The 10,589-nt window shown below is 41.9% G+C and overlaps 1 protein-coding gene across 1 annotated transcript in view; it reads right to left on the minus strand.

Moving 5' to 3' along the window:
* Positions 1-10,589, minus strand: part of Rras2 (RAS related 2) — a 68,057-nt gene continuing 57,468 nt past the window's right edge. Inside the window, exons 5-6 of the mRNA XM_021198178.2 lie at positions 3,523-3,641; positions 1-1,491 (exon numbers count right to left, since the gene is read on the minus strand). Coding sequence (XP_021053837.1) covers positions 1,404-1,491; positions 3,523-3,641 — 207 coding nt within the window. The 3' untranslated portion in view covers positions 1-1,403. The remainder of the gene's footprint in view (positions 1,492-3,522; positions 3,642-10,589) is intronic.

Genomic DNA, 10,589 nt, shown 5'->3' on the forward strand with positions numbered 1-10,589 from the left:
TCTGGTGACAACAGATCAACTTTAATTCTAGCACCTGAAGCTATACAAGGGTCCACTTTATAAACTTCATGGGGCTGTTGTACACATTCAATAAAGTGACCACTGTGCAATACCACTGAGAGTCTCAAAATCAGGAGCACACTTTGAATTGCTTAAACACAATCCACAGAGTTAAAAACAAAGTCAGAAGCCATCCACAGTTACACTAATTGTCAAGTAGAGGTTTTACACATAATACTTTATATATAACAGTCAATATCTAGCGGGGACATTGAACGTGACTTCACAGCCTCGTCCTGTTGCATTCTGTTGGGAAGGTTTTCTGATTATTGGCCACCAGTGGATGTTACAAGGACCAAGCCAGCAAGCAAGAGTCATGGTCTCTGTCAGTTAACAGTGAACAGTGAGACTTAAATACTCATCTTTACATATACACAAGGTATGCTGTGAAGGCATATCCGCTTACAAACATATAAAAATACTTGTTAACTAGTTTGATAAGAAAATAACGTATAAAAGTATATAGCAAAAACATTAATCATCTCTGACTTTGGAAAGATCAATTCCATATTTTATATTACATCAAACAAAAAACAGCTTTAGCTTGTGTGGGTTTTCTTTTTTTAATCCCTTAACCAGGAACACTTGAAAAGGAAGACAGACGGGAGCCATGCACTCTTACCCTTACCACGGCTGTGAAAAGAAATCAAGTTCACCAAAACACCCAAGTGCAGAACCAGTCCAAACATTTGGCCACAGAGAATATTGTCATCTTGAAGGAAGCATGATAGCAAAGGCTTAATCAGCAGTTTTTAATCCATAAATACAACAGGCATTTTGGTATTCTGGCCACTGGAAAAACAAAAGCCGTAGCATCAGGAAAGGTCTGAGATGTCTCACTTGGGTTGGTTCCATTCAGTGTATTTAAGGTTAATGAAAGTTGACAACCAAAGTTTTAAAGATAGGCAAAAATTCACATTAAAAAACAAAAAAACAAAAAAACAAACAAACAAAAAAAAACTTCCCTATATTTCTATTTAGAGTAACAGTAGGCAACATGATTCCAGAAGTTAAAAATTACTTCCCAATCTATGACTTCAGCTTAGCAAACAGCTCAGGCTCCAAACTTGGTTCACCTCTATTAAAAGCCCTTGAAGACTGCATCTGTGTGTGTAGACATGTGTTTTAAAGGAATCAGATAACGTCTGAAGCAGCCTTAGTGTTTCCTTTACACAAGTCTGGGTAAGACCGTTACATTAGCTTCACATAAAGGATTTGCCAGCTTCTTGGTGTAAGGCTAACACGGTGATCATCGGTCTAAGGCTACAAAGGTACCGGATGATGTAAACGGTAGCAGAGATGAGGGCTTCCCTGGCAGTTGTTAGCTAAACCTCAAGGGACTCTTAGAAAATGACGCAATGGCAGCCTTTCTTGTCTTTTTCTTTCCGGGTTGGTTCTGGTGAAGGAGGGCATTCTTGCTCTTGAAATTTCCTGTAAGACAGAGAAATCGGAGTAGTATCACCACTAGTAATCTCCCAACACAAATGCAGGTTCTTTCTGGACAGGCTGAATTGAAATGCACTCACTTCTCGGTGTTCCACTAGAACAGTGGTTCTGAACCTTCCTAGTTCTGCAACCCTTTACACAATGGTTCTCAACAGTGGATCATGACATCTTTGGTGGAGGGAGGTTTGTCACATATCAGATATCTTGCATGTCAGATCTCTACATTTCAATTTCTAACAGTAGCAAAATTACACTTATGAAGTAGCAACGAAATAATTTTATGGTTAGGGGTCACCACAACATGAGGAACTGTATTAAAGGGTTATAGCATTAGTAAAGTTGAAAACCACTTATTATTTAATACAGTTCCTCATGTTGTGATGGCCCCAAACATAAAATTACTTCATAACTGTTATTTTGCAACTGCTATGAGTCATAAACATAAATATCTGTGTTTTCTGATGGTCTCAGACAACGACCACTGTGAAAGGGTCGTTTGACCCCTAAAGGGGTTGCAACCCACTGGCTGGGAACTGCTACAACAGGGGATGAGAGCAAATCCTTGGAAGGATAAGAAGCAGCAAGTGCTCAGAGGAGCAGGGTGAAGCTCAGGGGTGGGTGGGTGGTCTGCGAGCATGTGTGAGGCCCTTACAAGAATGAAGAGATGTGCAAATTGCTTTCCTGGTCAAGCGCCTGAATCAATGCCTATTTAGTCTCTTCCTAAGTTGAAATTCCTGGACTGAAAGATATGCTTAGCAATAAGCATGCATCGTCAGGGACAATGGAAAACTACCTCTTACAGATGCACATAATTACCCCTCTTCTCTGCCACTTAAACAACAACAACAACAAAAATCAATACTAGACAAGTTAGTTGGTTCTCTGACTCTTTAGTTTTTACATTGGAATAATAAAAACCTACCCCTTCATAACTGTCATGAGGGCTTAAGATTCCATAGTGTTTAAAAATAAAATTTTCACACCCAGCTGATTGACAGGTAAGAATCTGGGATTCTTGAGAGTCAAAGGGAAATATGAGTATTTGATTAAGGTAGTAATTATTTTCACAAAGAAACTGCCTCATCGGTTAATCACTGAAACGGAAATGGGGTAGGGGAGGACTGGGAAGCAAAGCCCCCCAGGTCAACACTATTAAGTTACAGTTCAGTGGTACCCAGCCCATTCTGTCTACTTAACCAGTCACTGCCGTTCCATCTACGTCAAGAATGCTTCCATCCTGCAGAGCTGAAATTCATCAAAAACTAAACCTTTCAGTCTCTTTCTTCCCCTCTCACAGAGACACACAATGAACCAGGGCCCACTCAATATGCCTATCAAGGCTATCTAACTAGCAAGGAGAGCCAGGAGATGGGAAGAAGGGGGAAGCAGAGTCACGGGGACCCACAGTCGAGTCATGAGCAGCTTATCCTGTGCGGCATGCACAGCAGACCTTACCCGCCATGAGGAAAACTCCTAAGCCACCTACCGAAATACCTCTTTATAGACTGGAGTGTTTGCATCTGTGTCTTAGGCGCAAACACCCGAGACGTGATGGAGTCTCTGCTGCTTGGCTTGCTCTTAGCCTGGCAGGGATCTGGCAGGAACTAGGAATTTGAGATTTGGATGGTTTCAAGTCTCAGAGCTTAACAGACATAGAGACAGAACAAGTTATTTCAGTTGTCTGTGCCATTCTCACCTGAGGGGGAGTAAAGAAAGCATCCGGCTTCCTGGGTTGTCGTACTGACTAGGAAAGAATGTCACTCAGCATCTGACAGGGACTTGATTAGTGGCTGTCATCACTACCGTCAAAGCATTTACTATTTCCAAAATCCTTACATGTACTTTCCTCTTCAACTTGAGATAAATGAGATTTTTATAGGTTGGAATTGCCTAGAATACGCCACGTATTTAACTGAAATTTAACCCACAATGTAGATCAGCCCCTAGTTCAATCATTCCTACTTACAATTCCCTCTTTCTCACTAGAACACACATCTAAGCACATGTTCTGCTTACCTTATAACCCGGACAAGTTCGTGGAAAGCTTGATCTACGTTCATCCTGATCTTTGCCGATGCCTCCATATATGTGACCTTGAGCTGCCTCGCTAACTGTTGCCCTTCTTCCTGCGTTACCTGAAACGGACGGCAGCAGTCGTGTTTAAGGCACAGTATTAGCAACCCCATTGGGCCACATCTAAGCCTGGCTACAGACATATGCTGCTACTGCGCCACCTGGAGTCCAGGCTGACTTACTGTAAGGAATAGACATGCCACAGTGCCACACAATATGAAGCCCACCTCTGCACAGCTCAGAAGTCTGCACCTGTAATACCAACGGAGTTGGCCTGCAAAGTCCATGGGCTCAGCCAACTGCACGTCAAAAACACTTGGGCTGAGCTAGATGTAGTACTGGAAGGAACATCAGGAATGCAGGGCCATCCTTGGCTACATAGCAATTTGAAAATACCAGAGACTCTATCCCCAAAGTAAAATAAAACCACCCCCTGGGCTGAATGGTAACTAGAGTGAGCATATCCATCTTTAACCTGGCCGTTATCCCTAAACAATACAGAACAAGTGTTTATATAGCGTTGATGCCACATTAGATAGTAAAGGAAATACAGATTTTTTTTTTCAAATATATAGGAGAATAAGCAAAGGTTATATACAAATTCTCTGCTTCCATTTAAAAGGAACTTCTATATATCTAAAGATTCTGTTGTCTTGGGGGGGGGGGGTCCTGGAACCGGCCTCTATTGCTATCAAAAGACATCTACTAACTCTCAAGGTTTAGTCTGGAGATGACACCAGAAACTTTAGACGTGATGGTAAAGGAGAAGAAAACAAAGAGTGCTGACACACTGCCTATCGAGGGGTCGGGGAGAGGCAGTGATCTAAGAACTAAATAGAGTCTCTAGCTAAGTGGTGGCAGAGTAAGAAAATAGTCGTGGCCAAAAAAGGTGTGTGTGAGGGGGAGGGGGATGCTGGTGGGAGACAACCTTAAGAGCAATCAGCTTGGCTAGCTCAGACTAGAATTTAAAAATGGACGCAGGCTTCTCAGGTCACAGGACCTCCTTGTTGTCCTGGTCAGTACCTGGTACACAGGAAACATCAGGATGTGGGGAGGGGTGGCAAGGAGGAGTGCTAAACAGGACCACGGCTATGGAAGACAGACAGACAGACAGACAGACAGACAGACAGACAGACAGACAGACAGACAGACACAGAGAGTGGGGGAGGAAAGAAGCAAGCAAGCAAGGATAAAAAGGCAAGGCAAATGCCATTAATTATCACTAACCTGCTGTATTTTAAACACAAAGAATCCCAAAAGCAGTACTTCCCTAAAGTTATTATGCAGTATTTGTTTATATTTGCATAAACCCCAGAGCTTTAAGTTGAGGTTTCCTGGTGCACACATCTCACTGCTGTCTTAGAGTAAACGCTGGATGAAAGCTGGAAAGTGAGACATGAAGAGTACTTGGGACCCACTTCCCTCCCAAATAACACAACCTTCTGTTCTCTCTTCAGCCATTAAAGCCTGTTCACAGTAAGAATGCAGTCATAAATTGTATATATTTCAAACTCTGGCACATCCTGAAGTTATCTGAGTTTCCCAAACTGCTTTGCAGACTCCTCTCTGGCTGCTCTGTGGCCTCTGTGCTGGCCAGCAGCACCCACCCTCCACACAAGCAGTGGCAGGCAGTGAGAGTGTGCTCCTGACTCATGTGGGCTCAGGGTCAAGGCACTCTGCCTCCTACCATTCTGTTGTCAGCTGTAGGATTTTATTAAAAACTGTCCTTTATCCAATTAAAAAAAATTTCAACCATTCTTCTTATAAAGAGAATTACTGAAAACAAACGTTAGATGTTATCAAATGTTTTTTTCTCTCTCTATTGAGATGATGGTGTGATTTTTCGTTTTTGGTGTGTTGACATAATAAATTGTGATGGTTCGTTTCCACTCCTGAAATAAACTCTTCTGGGCACACTGCCTACTGTTAAAATTTGATTTACTAACATTTCATTAAGAGTTTTTACAGGTATGCTCGGCAGAGAGAATGGACTGTGATTTTTCCTATCTGTCTGATTTTGCTTTCAGAGAAATCCTGGCTTCATACAACAAGCAGGAAAGAGTTCTCACATCTTCAATATTCAGGAAAAGTTTGATACCCAGACTATTCCTTCCTTAAAAGTTTAGTATAAGCCACCAGTGGTCCATCTGGCTTGACGTTTTCTTTGTTGAAGGCAAGTGTGACAAAGGCTACTAACAGACACCCTCTATCTGGCTAATCCACTGCATCTTGGGTAGCTTTGGTGGCCTGCACCTTTCCGGGAAGGTGATCATTTTATTTACTGAATTTGTGTCAAGTTCTTTATAGCATTTCCTAATGCTTTACACATATACTGACTTGTCATCCCTTCCTTTTTTTCCAGTGGGACTCAAACCTAGAGCTTCATATGCACTAGTTAAGTTCATGTCTTGTTGGTGGTTACAGACAGATACACACACACACAGGTATGATCTCTTTATGGCTGGAGGCTTGCCACTTTGGTCTACCTTACAAAAGCCATTTGGGTTTTTACTTACTCCTATAGTTTTTATATTCCTCTTTTCTTTGTGGACAATGGGCCTTGCCCACACCAAGTACACATTCTACCACTGGCCCAGTTTCTCTGCCTCTCTTCTCTCCTTACGATGGTTTAATCTGTTTTTCCTTTCTAATATATCTAGTGACACAGCATCTCTTATAGCCACAAATCTTGACACTCTGTGTTTGTGTTTAAGTGGCACCTCATTTAAAATTCTTTGTAATCCTTTAATTTTTTTTTTCCTTTAAGTGTTAGAAATATGCTTGGAAGTTTGGAAATGTCCTGGTATGTTACTAATGTCCTTATCAATGCCGCTGTCATCAGAATGTGTTATCTGAGGGGATGCTTCCTTCAGATTTGTTGAGGCTTGTTTCATGAGTCATTCTTTTACCTGATGCAGACCCTGTGCTGTTGGGTGGAAAGAGTGTTCATCAGGGGTGGTCCTACATAACCTGTCTACACATCACTCTTTCTTCTCTCCCTCCATGTGTAGGTAAGCTGTCTACAGATCACTCTTTCTTTTTACTTCTCTCTGAAAGTCTTTTAAGTCTTACTTCAGGACTTTTGAAGCTGTTTTGAGGCATATGAATGGCTAGGATAAATAAGTCCTCTTGGTGAATTAGTCTCTGTGACTGTGAAACAGCTCTCTTTACACTGGTAATGCACTGGTTCTAAGATCTACTTCATAGCTATATCTACGGCCACCTTATCTTCACTTTGCCAGCACGAGATAACTTAGCCCATCCATCTGTTTTAAGTAGGCGGTGTCTTTAAGCTGTAGGGACTAGCTTTTTCATTCAGTCTGACACCATTTGCCTTTCCAGTGAGAGCCTGAAAACCTGCTCTCTTTCACTCTTTGTTCTGTGCACACCACTCTCCTGTCTTTTAGGTTAAGAACGACTTTTAAAAAAATTGTATTTATTTATTTTATGTATATAAGTACACCGTAGCTGTACAGATGGTTGTGAACCATCATGTGGTTTTAGGGAATTAAACTCAGGATCTCTGCTTGCTCCAGCCCCAGGATTTCTTTATTGTTACATGTATTATATGTAAGTACACTGTAGCTGTCTTCAGACATACCAGAAGAGGGTGTCAGATCTCATTACGGGTGGTTGTGAGCCACCATGTGGTTTTGGGATTTGAACTCAGGACCTTCAGAAAAGCAGTCAGTGCTCTTACCCGCTGAGCCATCTCACCAGCCCTAAGAACAACTTTTACATTGCCTTTTCATTTCCCCATTGGTTGCTTCACTTCATGTCTGCTAGGCTACCTCCGTGGCTTCATAGTTTACTTTGTAATTGCACATATTCAATGAAGTCAAACCTGTTTACACACAGCCTGAGGCCCACACAGTGCCGGCTCTGACCTCTTGCTCTTCTCTGGTGTTATCAGCTTTTACTTCACATTATTTTATTTTTACTTCACATTATTTTATTTTTACTTCACATTATTTTATTTTTGCTTCAAACATTCAATTATGCTTGAAAGAGGTTTAAATAACGTCATTTATATTTGCCCATGTAACTGCCAGGTCCAGTGTTCCTCATTCCTCTGTGTTGACTCAGACTCCCACTGGGGTCATTATCTCTCAGCTGCGGACCTCTCTGCATATTTCCGATAATCCAAGTCCGCTGGTGCTGAACTCTTAGACTTCATTTACTTGACTTCATTTTTAAAGCAAGTATTTGCTGGGCATTGGTTTCTATACAACAGGATTTTGCTCTCAGTGTGTAAGTTATGTCATCTTTTGGCTTACATTGTTTCCAGTAAGAAACAATATGGATGTCACCTGTATTGGTTACTGTACACACTGCTGTATCAGGTACTGCATACACTGCTGTGATAAAAACACTGAACACAAGAATCTTAATTAGCTCATAGCTTCATTACTGTAAAGTCATGGGGGCGGGAGCTGGTCACATGAGTCCACAATCAAGAAACAGATTGATAAATGGCTCTGTTCAGCTCATTTTTCTCATTTTTAGGAAATCCAGGTCCCCAGCCCATGGAATGATGCCACCCACAATCACCTTTCAGTTAACTCAGTTAGTTAATCCCTCTCAGAAATGCTCAGGGGCTAACCTAATGTAGATAAACCTTCACAGGCACAGCCGTGGTTACCCTAATCCAAGTAGTCCCTCATGACACCCCCAGAGGCCTGTCTCCTCCTGCTAAACTGACAGCCAATATTAACTCTGCACCACCCTGAATTTTGCCCCTCTGTATGCAGTTTTGTGTTTCCTTATCTACTTCTCAGATTTTGCTTTAAGAGTTTTATTATGACCAGTCTTGTCATTATCTAACTATTGTTTGTGCTGAGGGTTTGCTAAGCATCAAAGGTCTCAGTTAACTGTCTTCCTCTACCACTCTTCTCCTTATTTTATGGCACATGGTCTCTCACAAAGCCGCTTGCTTTGTTCCCTCCAGGGCACACCTGAGCTTGCCAGCAGATACATGATTTAGGTCTATGCACACACTTTGGGAGAAAGATCAATTCAGAAAAGCTTTCTCCGAGCTGATGACTCACATCTTTTAGGTGACAGAAATGTGACTGATCACCTAGGTTGTTTCTCATACTCCTGGTTTTTATTTCACTGAGAGTCCATCACATTTTTACTGACATGTACTTTTTATAATCCTGTGACATATAAACAGACAGTGTTACAATATGTTGAATACCTGCAGACAGATGGAAACTACATGCTTCATACTGGCAATCTTTAGTATATAGATAACTTTAAAATAACTCACACAGGGCCAGCAAGATGGCTCAGCAGGTAAAGGTGCTTGCTGTGCCAGCCTTAGGATTGCAGTTCAATCCCTGAAACCCATGTAAGGTAGAGGAGAGAACCAGCTTCCAAAAGCTGTCTTCTGATCGCCACAAGGATGCTGTAGCATGTGAGCCAACACACATTACACATAATAATAATAATAATAATAACAATAATAATTTAAAAACACATGTAGACCACATCCATGTATAATAATGAGATCTGTTGCTTCTGGGAGGTCCGTCTCCCCTCAACTGCTCCGACCTGCTCCAGAGACATCCACACACCCCATGGTTCTCTTCCATTCTTTCAGTAGAATTTCCACCACATTTGAGAAAGAACTTGTTTCTACAATGGAGGCAGGCAGCAGCGAGGGGTGGGCAGAAGTGAGTACAAAGTGGGGAGCAGAGCCCTTCTCTGAATGTGGCTTTGTTACCCTCTCACCCCCCAGCAGAGCAAGTCCTAGAACGCACAAAGAAGAGCAACAGAGAGGCCCCTGGGCAGCAGATAATGGATGTGATTATGTTCATATGCGAAGACATGGAGACAGCAAACACCCAACTGTACACTTTGCACTGATGGCTGTGAAGATCCTTTTTCAGCACTCCAACTTTGTAATAATTCAGATCAGAAAGAGACCTAACAGGAACGTTTATTCTCCACTAATAACATCAAGACACTTTCTGAATCTTAGCGTGAGACCAAGTATGCATGCTACAGGCCTCCCAGATCAGCCATCAACACAGTCCAGTCCATCTGTAGATGACAGCTGCACATAGCAATGCCAACAAGCTGAACACCACTGACCATCATGTGTAGGCTAATCATCCCCTTAGTGTCTGAAATTCAGTATGCTTCCAAAATAGTTTACAGGGGTTGGGGAGATGGATCAGTGGTTCAGAACACTTGCTGTTCTTCCAGAGGACCAGAATACTTCCCAGTATCCACATCAGGTGGCTCACACCCATCTCCAGCCACTGAGGATCCAATGCCTTCACTCATGTGCACACAACCACATGCAGCCACACTCATACATAGTTAAAAATAATAAAAATCCTAAAATCTGTTGGACAAATAGAGCTACATATCAAGCCATTTTCCTGATGCCTATACTTGGCCAACAAAATCTTAAGACTATTAACAGCGGCTGGTGACATGGCTCAGCAGGTAAAGGCACTTGCCACATAAGTCTGGCAACCTGAACTGATCCCAGGTAAAGGTGGAAGGACTGAACTGACCCCAAAGTCGTCCTCTGACCTTCACACACATACTGGCTTGAACACACAGACTCTAATGCACATACACACATACACACACATGCACACACTCTATATGTACAAACATAATCACTTAAAAAAAAATAACAACATAAAAAGAATCTGTTAACATGAGATTACATGAACACAAGAGAAAATACTAGCAAGAGAGACAATTTCAATGCTAGGTTCTACATGTGGGACAGAGACTATAATACAAGAGGAACTCCCCAACAGTAAGGGCAGCACTGCCATCACTTGGGAGGTTGAGACAAAGAATCAAAACCAGCCTGGGCCACACAGGAAGACCATACCTCAAAACAATAAAAAGGGAACAATAAAAAGAAGAAGACATAATGAAAATTCTTCATAGGAGTTTGACAAATTAAATCATGGCTATAAAATGAATGGTTTGCTCTCTCTCTCTCTCTCTCTCTCTCTCTCTCTCTCTCTCTCTCTCTC

This window comes from Mus pahari, chromosome 1 (assembly GCF_900095145.1).
Source record: "Mus pahari chromosome 1, PAHARI_EIJ_v1.1, whole genome shotgun sequence".
NCBI classification, from domain to species: Eukaryota; Metazoa; Chordata; class Mammalia; order Rodentia; family Muridae; genus Mus; species Mus pahari.